Source organism: Monodelphis domestica, chromosome 7 (genome assembly GCF_027887165.1).
Source record: "Monodelphis domestica isolate mMonDom1 chromosome 7, mMonDom1.pri, whole genome shotgun sequence".
Taxonomy (NCBI): Eukaryota; Metazoa; Chordata; class Mammalia; order Didelphimorphia; family Didelphidae; genus Monodelphis; species Monodelphis domestica.
In genome coordinates, this window is record NC_077233.1 from 204758309 (window position 1) to 204776060 (window position 17752).

At 39.0% G+C, this 17752-nt stretch overlaps 1 protein-coding gene across 1 annotated transcript; it reads right to left on the bottom strand.

Moving 5' to 3' along the window:
* Positions 1 to 622: 622 nt before the first annotated feature.
* Positions 623 to 14025, bottom strand: C7H9orf40 (chromosome 7 C9orf40 homolog). Its single transcript, XM_001372659.4, has 2 exons — positions 13257 to 14025; positions 623 to 1726 (listed from the first exon to the last, which is right to left on the bottom strand). Exons 1-2 carry the CDS (start codon positions 13683 to 13685, stop codon positions 1583 to 1585), a joined length of 573 nt encoding a protein of 190 aa, XP_001372696.1. The 5' UTR covers positions 13686 to 14025; the 3' UTR covers positions 623 to 1582.
* Between the last annotated feature and the right edge of the window lie 3727 nt (positions 14026 to 17752).

Consider the following 17752-nt stretch of genomic DNA (forward strand, 5'->3'; position numbering starts at 1 on the left):
TGGCCCTAAATTGACAACTTTCCCTCTAACGTGTACCATCATTATGTTTCATCTTGATCTGAACCAATGAATAGGCCCATATACCTGCACAAAGTCCTTTGATATTCTATTTCACCATTCTATAGTGTGAAATGAATCTTTAAAACCTTAAACTACTAGTAAATATGAATCATATATTTACTTATGGCATCAACTTTTAGTATTAGCTGAAGTCAAGTAAACCCTTGGATATAAAAATGATTAAATAAAGCTGATGTTCATATCTTAGGGTAGATTGTGCTCATATAGAAAAGTTATGAAATTCCAGGAAATCTGAATACCTATGTCCAAAAAGCATTTTACTATGATAATTTCACTTTTGCAAAAGGGATACGGTATACATACTAAAAATTTTGAAATGCACATAAATATATCCCTCCCCCCAAAATCCTTTCTGTCTCTCATCATCAACCTATTATTTACACTCAGGGCTCACAAGACAACATATGGTTTTCCTTTTTTCCTTAACAGAATTAGGATATTTCTGTATCTAATGCAAACAGATAAACAAGAAAATTTATGCAATTACAAAGATAATAATCTGAAAGCTATGCAAATGTTAACTTAATCACTGACACTAGTATAACTTAAACACACAATAGAAACTTTATTTTTCTTTAGCAAGGCTTTATAAAGCTTACCATAATGCAATAGTAATAATAAACAAACTTTAAAACTTGGTCATAATAAATATATAAGATGATAAAGTCAAAGAAATTGTACAATGGTCTAACTAAGACAAATTTTTTTACAGTTAAAAAAAAAAAACCTTCCATTTAGTTTAAAAAAAAAACTAAACCAACCAAACTGATTGTATGATAAAATTTCTTTCCCCTTAATCCCCAGGGAAAAGGAGCCCCTGATCATTTCCCATTGCTCCATATCTATCTGATTGGGCATTTTGGCACAACTTGACATAAGTCAAATCATATTAAAAGCTATACAAGCACAAATGAGAAGAGTGCTTACTGAAATGTCCACTACTTTACATTACACAGCATAAGGAAAGTGTTCTTTAAAAACATCATTAGTTCTCAAAAAGAGAGAACACCCTGACAAAGTCACCTTTCTAGCTTGCATAGATGTTGTGACTCAGCTTTTTTGGTTCAACTAAGAACAAAGGTAACAAAATGTATTAATATATTATTTACTATTACCAGCATTTGTTATAAAACTTCTTAATTTCATGCACCACAACTAACTCTTTTTTGGCTTAATATTCCAATAGTTCTCAATCACCTCTAATACTGCCATAACTCCTAAATTGGATAGAGACAAGTCATGTTTAAAGCTTAAACATTTTTTTCTTCAAGCATCCATGTCTTAAAATACTTCTGTTATAATTGTACTTTGTCCTTAACCACCCATGAAAAATCCCTTTCAGATAGACCAAGAGCGAGTCCAAGTAATTTTTGTAAAAAGTCCTTCCCTTGTTTTTTCAAGAAGGTTCCACCTCAAAATATCCGAAGCATCTGTTTTTCTGAAGATGATCATCCTTAAAGGAAATCTTAAACCAATATTCCATCTGTATCAGATCCATATGTCAAGATTCCATGTCAATTTCAACACCTTCATCCTTGCTGGCAAGAGTTGCTTCAGACAGTTTCTCAATCTCTGACAGATCAATGGAAGGCAAAGGATTTCTCCAGTACTGGAATGTGTTATATTGCCAAAATTCCTCAATGAGCTGTTAGGGATAAAAACAAACAAAAATCAACCGGTGGTTTTGATGAAAGATAAGTCATTAAGAGAAACAATTTTCCCTTTTAAAAAGGAAAACAAAAAAAGCTTTTCCAATTTTTATTTTAGAATTTCAAAAATAAACATACTTAAAAACCACCACCAAAACACACTTCATTATATATTTGCATGTTTTAATTTACAGTACTTTATACATTTGATAAACTATTACTTATTAATAGGAGTTAAGAAAGGTTTGTGATTTTCCTAGTCAACAATTTTCTGCAATTCTCTCCTATTCTGTCTTGAAAAATATTCTATATACAGCACACGCATGGAATTTTTCACTTGTTGATAAAGAAACTAAATCTATAAAAAACAGTACAAGTACAACATTTCTTTTTATGTAGGATGTTTCAGTACTCATACACACACATACAACTTGAATATTTCTCCCAAAGAATAAGTCACTTTAACAAGCTTGTAAGGAAACTCCTGTTAAAAGTTGTTGTTTTTTTTAAATGCTCCCTTTGGAAATGTCTACAGTCTTGGTACATTCTTGGTTTTTGATGATGTATTTGATTTCTGGTTATCAGCTAAAAATTGTTCTGAAGTAAACCAAGTGGTGAATGTAACCAAGATAACAACAATCTATCTGATCAAATAATTAGAATAGATTTGTGACTACAAAGTCACAACATTTTCCTATGTGGTTTGTAATCTTTCTCAGAAGACAATTCCAAATGAAATTTTAACAAAGTTTTGAACACTGACATTTCCAATAGACTAAGGGCACAGCTCCTTTCTTACCTTATTTGATTTTACTCTTTTCAAGGACAGTAAGCCCCCATATCCCAGAAAAGTTTTGCTTGCCCTACTCTCTATCAACTGTATAATTTTCATAAAATCCAAGATTTAAAACTTTTTGAGAAAAAGTTCAGGAAAAGAAGCTCATTAACTCCTTGAATCAAGAAAATGAACTGTTCAGAGAAAGTGCCAAAAAAGAAACCTCCATTGCATCAGAAGATCCAGAATGAACTTTGGTGTATAATTGATTGAACTGAAGGGGGGGCTAAACAAATTTGTTCTGAATGTAAATTCTTATGCCAAAGGGGACTGCTTCCTAATTGGCTTTTTGTCAATGCGCAAACATTGGTTTTGCACTTTCTCTTTTATTTCCCTCTTATCTCTAACTATTATAGTTTCCTCTTAGAAAGTGCAATATGATATGCACCTTTAGCTAGAAATCTTTAGAGGTATAAGGTGGTTATGTTAAATGATTCATTGGGGAGACTAGTCTCCCAAAGAATCACAGGAGTGATTGTAAAGTGTGAATCAAACTTTGTCTATCAACCGGCAACTTTTAATTTAATCAACCAAATTACGGAAAACACCCCTATTTAACACTTTGTTAGCCACCAAGTAAGAGAATTCACAAGTCACTTTCTTGGAAAGTTCCATCCTTTTAACCTAATCAATCAGAAACTTGTGAATCATTTGATAAGAGCTGACACCTTCAGAGGGTGAGAAGTGGATCCCACAGACACTGCCCCCTGGGCAGTGCTAGGCAATTTGGAAGCTGCGATTGGCCCCTGTGAAGAGGGGAAGAGACAAGAAGTGATTATAAAAGTCCTGAACTACTTCTGTTGTAGTCATCTTTAGCTTGAATCTTCAGCTTGGAAGATCATGGAGTTGGACTGCAGACCTCAGCTTTGACTTGTGACCTTGGCTCTCAGACTGTTTCTTGAATGAATGAGTAGCTGGCCTTCCTTTCCTGGCTTCTTGAGCTATAATATTTTAAATCGGGGATCAGAAGATTATTTTAGAGTTCTTATATATTTAGTCAAACCCTTAATTTAATTCCTTATACAACCATGAAGAGGTAAGGTCAGGTCTCCCACTCTCTACTGCTTTTGCTTTCTTTCTCTTTCACTTATTGATGTTTGGGGTTTTTTTGGTGGTGGTGGGTTTTTTTCTTGAGGGAGGGGGGCTTTGAAGGGGCAGAAGCCAGGAGAACATATACATAGGGCCAGCAGTTATTTATGTCTAAGGTTTCAGCCATTCATAGTAGGTCTTGAACATATCCCTCCATGGATAAGGGGGCCCCTGCTACATTCTCTATTCCAGCTAAACTGGGGATTGGGGTTGGGAGAAGGTACATATGGTACTAGAAAGGGGGTGGGCAGTGATGAACTCTCTTCTTTAGGTTAGTCCTGTGGTGGTGAACTGATGGCACACAGAAACCTCTCTGGGCATATATAGGCCCCTGACTTGGCTGGCTGGGAGCCTGGCCCCACCCCTGAATAAAGGAGGTGGGGCACCCTAGTCTCCCTCCACTGTCATAGGGGAGATGGTTGGTCCGGGCCAGCCCCCCCAGAACACAAGGGGAGGATATGGGACACTGGAACCCTTCTGCTGAGCTCAGCCCTGCTCCCAAACGCAGGGGTGGGTGGGACATTGCATACAGCCAAGGGGAAGGGCCTGTAAAAATGGAGATTTGAACCCCAGATTTCAATCCCCAGAAGTCCTTGGTATTTCCCAGAATTCCCTATAATCTGAGTCTCCACCTGGGTGAGATCACAATTAGTATTTAACTGTCTCTCTGCCTCCCACATGGTCTCTTCCATTTTGCAATGATGTTAAGTAAGCGAAGCATGGGGGTTTTGAATTGGCTAATCAGCCATGGGCACTAACGTGGTTTATTATCTGTATCCTTGATTTCTTATAATCTTAATAAACCTCATAAAATATAATAGTTTTATTACTAGAAACTAATTTAACTGTTATAGTTAATGGCAACCACAAGATTGGATGAGAACTTCTCAAAAAAAAAATTTTTTTTTAAAAGCCTAAATAATGTTTTTTAAGCCACATTTCTCCAAGGCTTTTCAGCAAAGCCTCTTGACTCAGCTCGCTCCCGTTGCCTGCTTGCCTGCTATCCGCTCCTGTGCTCCAGTCATCTGCTCTGGACCTGCTTGACCCAGAATGCTCACCTAGTCCTGGTCCTGCCCGCCCGGCTCCTGCTCCAGCCCCTGGCCCAGCCCCAGGACCCAGGCTGCTGGTAGCTGCTCCTGTGTCTTTGGAATCAAACACCAGCTGGTAAAAACAGAGGTGATCTTTCCTTAGGCTACAATTAGCCTTCATGTGGTGGCAGGGGACCAAAGGAGGTGACAACGAGAAGGAAGAGACTTTCCAAACAGGAAGTTACAAGCATGGCTTATTTAAAAAAATATCTTTTGAGTGCACTGATTCTGTTATTTATCTCACCTATGATTCAAGAGAGAATTTCATCTCCCTATAACTCCTTGGCCCAATTTGAGATTCCAAAAATCCACCCTCACTATGGGAAGGCAGCTCAGTGAACTGAGAGCCAGGCCTAGAGCCGGGAGGTCCTGGGTTCTAATCTGGCCTCGGACACTTCCTGGCTGTGTGACCCTGAGCAAGTCACTTGAACCCCATTGCCTACCTCTTACCAATCTTCTGCCTTCTAACGAGAGGCATCTAAATGGATAAAAACAAACAAACAAAAACCCCCAAATAACTTTAAAGAGACTGGAGGTTATATTTTTAAGACTTTTCAGACCGCAACGTTTTATAAAAATCTGTATTCTATTGAATTTTGCTGATTGTTTTGTTTAAGATTTAATTTTGTTGGTTTTAAGTTCATATATTAATGTATTCAATACTATTCTGTTTCACTGAATCGTTTTAATGTACTTGGTTTTAACTACTGTTATATTCTGTTGCTTTTCCCCTATAACTATACTGAACAAATATTATTGAATAAGCCCATATAAAAACAACTTTTTCTATTTTTGAATTTGTAAATTGTCATCTAAAGGATGGATAGGCTTCATAAAAACTGGTTAAAATTGTATAACAATCTTTGAAAAATTTAATGAGCTAAATATCTCAAATTGATTTTAAGGGGTCTTTTAGAAATGATTTTTATATTTTTTTCCCCAACAACTCTGGTCATTTTGCCTTCCCCTAACAAGAGGTAAGGTCCATTTTAGTAGCTAAAGTGAAATGTAATTATAATTCCCACCTCCCACATTTATAAAAATGTGAATGAATGGGACATCACAGTCCCATACCAAAGGAGATAGAAAGTTAATCCCAGGGCATTGTACCCCTCTGGGTGACTCCCAAAAGAGGAGCATCTCTCATTTATAACTCTTCAGCTCATTTTACGCAACATCAACAGTACAGAGGTTTGGGTTTTTCCTAAACTCCTCTGCCACATTTTTTAATATCATCTAGATTTCTTGATGATGTTCTAGACCCAAATAAGTTTTATTTTGTTCAAAAATATGTTTGCCAAGGTTGAAACATTGCTACACCTGTAAAAATTGTGACAAATATTCATCAGTTCATAGGCTTTTAAAAATGTCATACAGCGACTTATGTGAAATATGATAGTGGGTTTGTTTGCTATTGTAATTAGCTAGACTATTGAGAATTTTGGGGATATGGATACCTACATATTTGTACTATTGTTCTTTATTTAAAAAAAAGTTACCTTGTGAAATTTATTTGCCTGTACTCACAGTGGTTCATGGCCAGGTATGAAGAGGAAATGGATCTCATTTTGGTGAGAAAACCTTGTATTCTACATTTTCTTAGCTGACACAGTGTGTCAATGATTATAAGCTATATTTTTGAATTTTAAAACTTTTATATTTTTCTTGCATGTGCAATATACTATTTCACTCTTAGTTTTTCTCTCCTTTTTATATTTGAAGGACATGTCACCAGTATTAAGATTTTTTTAACTTTTTTGATTTGTAGTAATATGTTTAAAATAATTTGCTATAATGTCAATGCATGTCCCCAAAGCTTGAGACTATAAAAATGATGCCATTGTTTTAAAAGATTATGGGACTTTGCTTAATGATTCTGTCTAATTCCAGGACAAGACATACAAAAGAGCCATTGCACAGGGCCAAAGAAGCACAAAGCTAAACCTGAATTGTGCCAAAAGTGCACACAGGTCAAAAAAGAAGAAACCAATCCAGGTAGGATTGACGCACTTCTAAGCCAATACAAAGGACTTGAACCTAGTGTGAGATTCAAGGTTGTGACGCTAAACATACGTTAAGACGTGGGCCTTCCTTGTATCCACACTCTTTGTGAAAATACTTACAGACATGTACCAAAATTTTGCTCCTACCTGGCTCCTATAATCTAGTCCCTTTTTGGTCTTTCATAGTGTGGCAACTTTCTGTAGTCCTGGCTACTGACTGGGTAAATGCATCATTGCTTAGATCATGGGTCCTGATTCAAGGACCTGTTATAGATTTATTTTTTCTTTACTTAGAAATTTTACACATAAGACTTTGATAGTCTATATTTCATCCAGAAATTATCTTTTTTTATTTGGATTTTTTGATTTTTATTTCTCTTATCAATTGATTCATATACCTCACAACTCAGCCATGCATCCCTAAGTGATCCCTGCATTTTTCAATCACCGTCTTGGGGGGGGGGGGGGAATGTAAATCATTATTATTTTAAATTGCAAAGTTTAAATTCCTTGAGAGAGTAATTTTAGGTTAAGAAACATGCTACCTCTCCAAATCCAGAAACTGAACTGTTTGGAAAAGACACCATGAAGATGCCTCCACAGACCACAAGCTGTGCACGAGAAGATCAAGAATGAACTCTGGGTGTGGTTGATTGAACATTTACTTGTATGTATACTCTTATGCCAAAGGGGACTGCCCCCTAACTGGCTTTTTGTCAATGCGCCTAGCAATCATTGGTTTTGTTTTCTTTTCCTTTTACCCACAAATTATTGCAATCTTTAAGTTGATTATGTTTCCATGATCCTTTTGGGGAAACTGGTTTCCCAATACGATCACAGGGAGATATGTAAAAATGGAGATTTGAACCCCAGACTTCAATCCCCAGAAGTCCTTGGTATTTCCCAGAATTCCCTATAATCTCACCTGAGTCTCCACCTGGGTGAAATCACAATTAGTATTTAACTCTCTCTCTCTGCCTCCCAAATGGTCTCTTCCATTTTGCAATGATGTAGTAAATAAGCAAAGCACTGGGGTTCTGAATTGGCTAATCAGCCATGGGCAGGAATGTGGTTTATTATTTGTATCCTTGATTTCTTATAATCTTAATAAACCTCATAAAATATAATAGTTTTATTACTAGAAACTAATTTAACTGTTACAAGCCCAAAATGGCAAGGCAGGGTATGAGCACGCAGTCTGGGGTGGGGAGAATGGCAAGGGGTCCCTAAAAAGTTCCAAAAGGTTCAACATCACTGGGTTCCTGACTTCTAGAGCAAGCCTAGTTTTGTTCCCTTTTACTCAGTGTGAGCATGACAAAATGCCACCACTCTAGAGAAATGCATCTTCTTACCATGCTTATGATCCCACCTCATTGGGAGTTTAGTTCTTGCCACTGGGACTAGAAAAAAAAATCAAAATGTTCCTGTGACTAGGCAATTAACTGAATGTGGGAGATGAAGAATGTAAAATATCAAGGATAAGTCAGATGATTAGAAGAAAAGTAGTGCCTGACTCCAATAGGAATAAGGAAGGTAAAAAGATAGGTTGGTTTGGGGAGAAATATGAGATGTTTTTAAAGTATTTAGTTTAAGAGATGCCTATAGGATATCTAAGCAGAGATGTCCTAAAGGCAATTGATGATGAGGGACTCAATAGGGCTGAAGGTTTAAATATGTAGTTCTGTAAGCTGTCTTCACAGAGATAATAGCTGAACCCAACAGAGCTAATAATATCCACTAGAAAATGTGTATAGATAGAAGAGAATGGAATGGAGTGAAGTAGAACATGAACGTGAAAAAAAGGGATCTAAATTTGTGTTTATCTTTTAACTGAGTAATACTACTAGTAGCCTCATAGATGTATGTGAAGGAGATTTACACCCTCCCCCCACTCCACACATACACAATGTAATTGTGGTGAGCCTGAACTCTATTATGTAAAGGAAATCATTGAGTAAATTGAGTCATGCCCCTGCACAACCTCCACTCCCCCGCCCCCCACAGCCCAGGCAAAATAGAAAGTCATAGTTGGCTCCTGAGATAGCCCATGTGAGAGTTAGTGGGTAGAGAAAAGATTTGACAAACTGAGGCAGGAGGGGATTTGGCTCTCTTCACTTCTATGTTTGTTGCTGACTGGACTGCATAGTGACCATGTGTAGGAGGCCCTAATGGCAGCCGCTGAATAGCAAGCTAAATGGAGCAATGAGTAAAGTACCTTTTATATCTCTCTCCTATTTTTCCAACTTTTCCCCCTATTATTTTTATTTATTTATTTTTAGTTTTTCATTTATTTGTTTGTTTATTGAAATATTTTTCCATGTTTACATGATTCATTTTCTTTCCCTCCCCTCTTCCCTTCCAACTCCCAGAACCGATAAGCAATTCCACTGGGTTGTACAAATGTTATCACTTGCTACCTTCCCCTATTACTTTTGATTAATAAAATTATCAATTTATGGCCAGCCTCATAATTTTCACTCTTACATATGGAAGAAAACAATACAAGGAAGTGCTAGAAATGCAAAGAGAACATTTATCACAACCAGAGTGGTGTGGAAGGTGACTTGGTTAAACCAGTGTTTTTCAAATACTCATCACTTTGGTAATTACATGAGATGAAATTAGAAAGGAAAGACTTGAGGTGGAGCGACCAATTAGGAGACTGCTGTGCAATATTTTAAGCAAGCAGAGGTGGATGACTGAATTGGGCAGTGGCCATTTAAGTGGTAAGAAGCATGCTTATCTTTAATTTACAGTCAAGAAAACAGTCTCAGAGTTAAATGACTAGCCCATGATCATGCAGTGTAGTAAGAGACATACTCTGTTCCTCTCTACAACCTAATATTCATGTCAGAAAAAGATATCCTGAATTTGAAGGAAATCTTTTAAGCAGGTTTCATTTTAATTAGCAAATTGGAGAAAAGCTATCTCTACCTGCTCCTCCATTTCCACTTTATAACTTTTCTTAACATAGTAACTTAGAAATACACATACAGAATGTGTATTTAATCATGAATTTGCTTAAAAGAATAAGTTGCTAAATTTACAGAATTCAATAAAAGCACCATGCTCCTATTTATTTTACTAAAAATAAGATCTTTAATTTTTTTTCCAACAGCAGATACAATGGTTTAATCAAGGAATAGTGCTGAAGTAACCAATGTAAATCTGTAAGGAAGACTGAAACCATTATAAACCTAATGGCATTTGCTCCTACTTAATGCTTGTAAGAAAACAGTCTAAAACAGCAACTTCTACAGTTTAAATGACAGGTTAGAAATGTTTAAAAATACACTTTTCTTAAAAGTTACTCAACTCTGAATACCCTATGGTCAGCTATAACGGTATTTACCAGGCCCATAACCCAAAAGGTGAAAAAGAGAAAAAAATATATATAAAAAAATATTTATAGCAGTTCTTTCTGTGGTAGCCCCAAAATGGAAACTAAAGGGGTACCCACCTACTGGGGAACTGCTAAACAAATTGGAGCATATGAATGTAATGGGATACTATTATACTATTTAGAAATTATGAAATGGATAGTTTCAGAGAAAATTGGAAAGATTTCTCAGAACTGATGCAGAGTAAACAAACTGAGCAAAACTAGGGAGAAAATTTAAAATTGACTTTGAATGACATTAGAACTCTAACCTACAAGTACAAAGGACTGAAGATGAAATATTCCAACTGCTCCCAGCCAGAGAGGGTTTGGACTTAAAATACAGAATGAGACATACATTTTTGAGGATGGCTAATGTAGGAATTTGTTTGCTGGTCTATGCACAGTTGTCATAAGTTTCATTTTTCTTTTTTAATTATTCGTTGGCAGGTGAAAAGACATGGGAAGGAGACAGACTATATACTTTTTTAAAATGAATTTTAAAATAATTTAAACAAAAAAAGAGATAGACCTCCAGGATCTATACCAGGTGAAACTTATTAGGCTAGAAATGGATCTAACCTGGTTCACAAATAAAAGGAGTCAAATATTCCTGCTTTTTTTTTTTTTTCAAATTAACTGTCTACCTGAACTTTTACCATGAAATATACTTAAACAGTGGGCCCTACTGTTCTTATGCTCAACTGAAAAAATAGACATATGGCCCTATCTTCTCTGATCATTTATTATGACCGAGAAAAACTCCCCTCCTCCCCCCATTTGGGAACAAAAAGACCATAAAGCTGTCAAGTTGATTTTCATAAAGCACAATTCTAAACATGTCACACTCCTTTACTAAAAACACTAATGGCTCCCTATTGCTTTTAGGAGCAAAGAGAAATTCCTCTATTTGGATTTTTAAAGTTCTTCACACCTTACCTCTGGCATACCTCACAGAGTATGTTGTGAGGATCAAATAACTTATATAAAGTGCTTTGCAAATCTTAAAACGTATTACCTTTTAAATTTTAAAGCCCTTCAAGACATACCTTTCCAATTTTGTTATTCTACTCTCCTTCCTGCACTTAGGAAGTCAAGCTAGAAGGAACTTCACATAAATTTCATGCCATCCATCTCCCATCTCTAAGCCTTTGTATGGCTTTCCTCCAGGTGCAGAATGCACTCTATTTAATTTATTTTATTCTTTTTTTTTTAATAATTCCACATTTTAGAATACCTGGTTTCTCTCAAAATTTAGCTTTTACAAGAAGCTTTTCTAGATCCCCTCAGATGCTGCTACTGCCTGCTTCCCAATATTACATTGTACTTTGTAAATATACATTCATTAAATATATATCTATATGTGTGTGCATATATACACATTTATATAAAGGGAGTCAAACATTCCTGCATTATTCAAATTCAGTGTCTATTTGAACTTCACTATGAAACATGCTTGAGCATGTGCAACTATGCATGTATACACATACATATCTTAAGACCCTACAACCGAATGTAGTTACCCAGAGGACCAAGGTTGTTTCCTTTTTTTTCTTATATGCCAGTGATGGTGAACATGGCATGCAGAGAGCTCTCTGTGGGTATACTGCCTTCCACCCCCAGAGTTCATTACCAGAAAGGCAGAGGGACTTGGGTGGAGTTGCTCTCTCCCCTTCCCTGGTCCTGACATTTTTCATACCCCCTGCCCCTCTACCCAGCAGCCAATGGGAACACATGGGGGTAAGGGGTGTGGCTCATAGACTTCAGAGCTGGAGTGTATGGAGTGTAGCTGAGTGCTCAGGCCTCTCCCCTCCACTTCTCTACACTTGCTTAGGACATTCCACACTTCACCCATCCCTCCTTCCAGCAGCCCAATGGGAGCGGATTGGGGGGGGGGGGGCAGAGAATGGCACCTTATCTTTAAAAGTTTGGTCTAAACCAAGCAGGTAGTAAACACTTAACAAATGCCAGTTCAAACACTCTGAGGGGCAGCTGGGTGGCTCAGTGGATTGAGAACCAGGCCTGAAGACTGGAGGTCCTGGCTTCAAATTTGGCCTCAGACCCTTCCTAGCTGTGTGACCCTGGGCAAGTCACTTAACCCCCACTACTTAGTACTTATAGCTCTTCGACCTTGGAACCAATACAGTATTGATTCTAAGATGGAAGGTAAAGGGTTTTTTTGTTTGTTTGTTTGTTTGTTTTTAAGTCATTTCATTTTCGGTTTTCACCCAGGCTGCTAATCCCGACTCTGGCTGGTATTTTACTTTTACTCAATTCTATAATTGCCATTTTTCTTCCTCATCCATAATGTGGTGAAAATCCTCGAATTTTAATTCAACAGTGTTACGAAATTTAGTGGAAAGCCAGAAGACTTGGGATGTAATCCTAACACACTAATCCTGTGTAACTACAAAGCTACTAACTTTATCTTTCCAAGCCTCTTCTCATCCATGAACCGAGGCCAATAATACTTGCACTACCTATTTCACCTGTTGTTACAAGGAAATCACTTTGCAAATCTTTTAGCTGCATAGATCATAAGCACTAGTAGTGTATAAGTTACTTGAGGGAAGGGCCAGTTTCCTTTGCCTACCAGTGTAGGCACTGAATACGCTTTTGTTGAACTAAATATAAATGTGAATTTTTATTAATCATTGGCTGGGAATCATATTAGTTAGAAGAAAAGCCCATGGATTTAGCCTGAATAAATAGTGGATTTGGAGTCAGAGTTCCTGGGTACCAATCCTGGCTCTTCCACTAACTCTGTGACTTTGGGTCATATACTTTTACCTTCTCTGGGCCTCTTTTCTTCTGTAAAATGAGAGTGAGGGATCAGATGCCCTTTCAGGATCCTTCTAGCTCTAAAGCTACCATCTTAGGATCTTTCCTCAGCTGCCGGAGCAGCAGAAGTGCCTCAGTTCAAAATGCTCGGCTCCTCATAGGAGGGTTACAGGAACCATTCATCGTCTCCAAACACACTATTTATCTCAAACTGAGCATGTGCGGAGTCGCGGGGCCCCAGCGATCTCATTTCTCCAGCGGAGGACCGCCTCCGGCACCCAGGGATGGGACGGCCAAGGAAGAAGGCGGGAAAGCGCAGACTGGAGCCCTAGTGCCCCTGCCCTGACCTACCTCCTCTTCCTGGGGCCTGGCGTCTCTGGGCCGCGGTGCGTCTTCCCCAGCACCCCGCTCGGACTCTGAGGCGCGGGGATGAAGCAGCGGTCGCGATCCGGGCTCCTCCTCCGCGGAGCCGCGCGGCTCGGCTGGTGGCTTGGGCTCCCCAGTGTCCATGCGGGTCCCGTCCCCAGGGGCCGTGCCGTCGGACCCTGCGGCGTCGCCAGAGCGCTTGCTGGGGGAGGCCAGGGGCTCCGCCATAGTCCCGTCCTCCCGTTTCCGCTTGCGGCGCAGCTCGGAGCCGTTCACTGACAGCCGCGGCCCGAGCCCCGGCGGCACCCACGGCGGTGGCGGCAGCGGCTCGGGGTCGTCCAGGCGGTCACAGGGCAGGAGCCGCTTCCAGGGCACGTGGAATGCTAACGGCTCCGCCGCGCGCCTCTTGGCCATGAGCCCGCTAGGCCTAGGCTGGGGCCAAGCCTGGCTCCAAAACCGGCGGGAGACGGGGAGGGGGGAGGGGCAGACTGGAGATTAGGGCTCCGGGTCCGGGAGAAGGCGGGGCGGGGAGAGGGTGTGGGGAACTGCGGCGCGCGCGAGGAGCCTGGCGTGGGCACAGAACCTTCAGCCTGGGGTCTGGGAGGGTTCTGCGCTCGCGCAGGTGTCTGTGGGAGGGGGTAAGAAGAAGGAGGAGGGAGAGGTGGTAGCAAGGGCGATGCGGGGTTCGAATCGGCGCGCGCGTGCTCCGTGCCGGCGGTCTCAGCTGAGCGAGCTGCTGGTTGGTAGCGGCTCCACTACCGGAAGTTGGCGGGGGAGGGGGAGGTTGCGCTGGAGCCGGGCAAAGTAGCTAAACCTCGACTATGTTTGGAGATTTCGTGCGCTCTCCAGTGAAGGGGCAAAAAAGTCCAAATTCTAACCACCTACAAACCCCACATCACCCCCATCCGTCACCGGGCATTCTTTTAAACCTGTGTAGGAACTAAAGGTCCTTGGCTAATAGAGACTAATAATGAGGCTTTTAATACTAATTTTCAAAATCGGCAGTAAATTATTTTTAGCCATTTTTTTCTAAACGTAATCCCCTTGTAAAAAGCAGCCATGTGGTGCAGTGGATAGAGTGCTGGCCGCAGAGTCAGGAAGATCTGATTTCAAATGCAGCTTCAGAGCAAGTCACTTAACTGTCTGCCTCAGTTTCCTCATCTGTAAAATGAGTTGGAAAAGGTGGCAAACCACTTAAGTATCTTTCTGAGTTTGAATATGGAGTGACAACTTATCTGCAATTTAAAGTCTGTAAGCCTTGCTGGGTTTCACTTGGGAGTTAAAATTTAACCCAGCATTTAGGTGATTACCCAGCTTATTTCAAATGCCGCACATGAACCTATATACCCCACTGAAAGGGGTCCACCTGCCCTGCTTATTCTTTTCTTCCTTGCTACTTTGTCTTCAGAGTTGTAGGTGTTATTCCCATTTTATAGATGAGCAAAGGTAGACTGAGTGACTTTTCTGAGTTGCTTTTGTTTGTAGTATTAGTCGTGGGAAGTGTCAAAAGTGGGGAATTAGGTCTATTGGTTCAAATCCCTGTGCCACAGCTGTTTTCCCAGGCCTCATGGTAGTGAAGGAAGATCTTTAAAATTATTTAATCTGTTCACCCTTGGGGAGAGACGTCTACAGTATCTGAACCTGTCCCACTCCCTCTTCTTGTAGAGAAGCAAATTGGGACCTAGAGAGTCAGTGGCCTGGCCTAGGTAGGTAATTAGGTGGCTGAGCCAGGACATGAGAAGGAATTCTCATCATCCAACTTTGCATTGTTTGCATCATAGCTCAATTCAAATGCCACTATAACCCCAATCCCAAACTGCTAACTGCCCTGCCCCAAGTTATTTTGTATTTTATTTTTACACAAGAGAGGTGGGCCTCAAAGCCAAGAAAACCTAGATTCAAGTATTGCCTTCTGACACATACTGACCATGTGGCCCTGAGCAAGGTACTTAACCACTCAAGCATTGAGCATCAGGAGTGCTTCAGTGACCTCTGGCAAGGCACTACTGGATTGGATTAGATGATATTGAAAATCTTGATTCTGACTGAGCCACTAATTCATTCTGTGATCTTGGCAAACATTTCTCTGAGCCCATTTTCTTCTATGTGAAATGAGACTAGATGATTGCTAAAGTCTTTTCCAACTCTAATATTCCATAACTTTTTTATGAACAGCCATAGTGAATTTGGTGCCAACAAACACTTGATCCTAAGATTTGCTAACTTAAAAGATCACATAAATTTCAGTTTTCAAGATTTTGTTTAAAGTAACCTTTTCAACTTCTGATTTAGGCACACCAAAATATTTCTAAAAAATGTAAAGATGTACTTAGTTTTCAGAAGATACCAAGATAATAACCAGTCACTTAAAATTTCCATCAGTCATACTATTTTTTAAAAAGAGTTCTATAATTATAGTTCTAAAACCTGCAGACATTTCCAAGAATACAAAAGTCATGAATCATGTTCAGAAACAATGAAAAATTCTCCCTGAACATAGCAAAAAGAAAATGAAGTGGTTCTTATTGAACACTTCCTAGGTTCCCACCACTAAGCTAGTTACTTAGGATAAAAATAAAAAGTTCCTTACATCAAGGAGTTAATATACTAAAGGGGGAGACAATTTATAAAGGAGGGTATAAGGCAGAAGTTTGGATAGGAAAGCCCCCAAATCCTTAGGGTTCAGCATCAACTCAAATTAGGTCTGTTGATCACATTTGCTGACAATACTATTTATACTTTGGTTTGCAAAGTATAAAACATTCACTACTCAAAAGCATGAAGGAAAAAAAAAACCTTGATTGTCCCACAGTGACATCTGATCTTGGGTTACATGTCGTAAACATTTTGTAGACCACTTGAAAGAACTTCTAAGATACCTAGAAAACCCCCATCAGAGGTACAGAGATTTAATTACTTGAAATATATAGTACATGTATTTGTGTCTCCCCTTCTACCCCCATTAAAATATAAAATTTAGGGCAAGAAATGTTTTTGTTCTTGTATCTCCATTGCCTGTCACATGGCCTTGCATTTAAGGGTCTGTTCAATTCTGCCATCCCTAGACAGAAGCAGGGATTAGACTTCTAAAATGCCTCACATATTTAGGGACAGCACTAGCAAAACATAGCATTGTTCTGTGAGTCTTGCTAATTAGAATGATAGCCTTATAAAATAGCAAGCCCTAAATGCTCATCTTGGCAGTTCTCTTCATAATGAGGATGCCCTACCTATTTTATGGGGAATTGGTCATTTATATTTCCTTTTGAGCAAATAGAACATCTCTTGGTGCCTACAGATAGGTTCTAAAACTTTGCACATTTAGGGAATGCATGAAAGCAGGAGTGAGTTGGTAAATATTTTACAACTAGCTCTCTGGAAACAATATATGACTAAATGACACACTTGTAAACTTGGACTACATTATTACGCTTTTTTCCATCACTTTCTTGCATTTAGACACATAAAACAATAAACCAGGCCTTGATTTGCAGTTTTCTCATTTCTGCCTGTAAATGTTCACACTGAGAATTAATGATCACTTCTCCCAAGCCGGTACAAGTTGACTTCAGTACTTCACTAGGCAAAAATAAATAAAATAGAAAGACAATGGCAATCCTGATTCTCATTCTATAAAGTGATTGCTGGAAACTCTTCCCACTTTCAAATCAATTTCATTTCCCTAGTCTACCCCATCCATCAAACTTGAGTAGATGACAGAATGGCAATGTTATAATTGGAAAGGATCACATAATTTAAGAATTGGAAGGAACCCCTCCACTATCTAATCCAACCCATTAGAATATTTTCGGTAATCTAGTCTAAACTCTGGTTTAACAGGTGAAGACCAGAGAGGAAAAGTGACATGTGCACTTACTTTACTGAAGTTGTCATCTAAGGTAAACTCCTTTCACACATTAAAAAACCTTTTGAATGTCTGTTCTATATTAAAATAATGTTAATATTTGCATTTAGCTCTTTTGATAATGTAAAGGTTTAATAAATAGCATGCCATTTTTTATTTCATTTTTAATGAATTGAAAATCCATGATTCCAGCCCATGAGAATGCAAAAACTTGTTGGAGCAGTCATTTCTCCTCTAATGGCAGTGCACCTAACTTGCCCAATTTGAATTTTGTGGGAGTGATTAAATTCCATAAAAGATCAAATTGCAAAACTAGTTATTATTAAAGGATAGCAAACCTAAAGGAGGGTCCAAGTGCTAAAATGGAAAAGTTTTGACAAAGTGGGTAGACCTGAGCATGCCTGAAGATGCATATCAGTGGAGAAGGAAATGCCAAGGATAAAGGTTTTTATATTTGGGGGTATGAGTAAGGTCCTGGAGCAGAGTTAAGAAATGATGAATACTGGGAGCAGAGATGAGTAGGTTAGCTTTAGAGAGAAGCCTGGAAAGCTCTAAGGCCATGGATATGCTGAGATTAAGGTAAGGGATAAATGAGAGTATTCACATCAAAGCATTT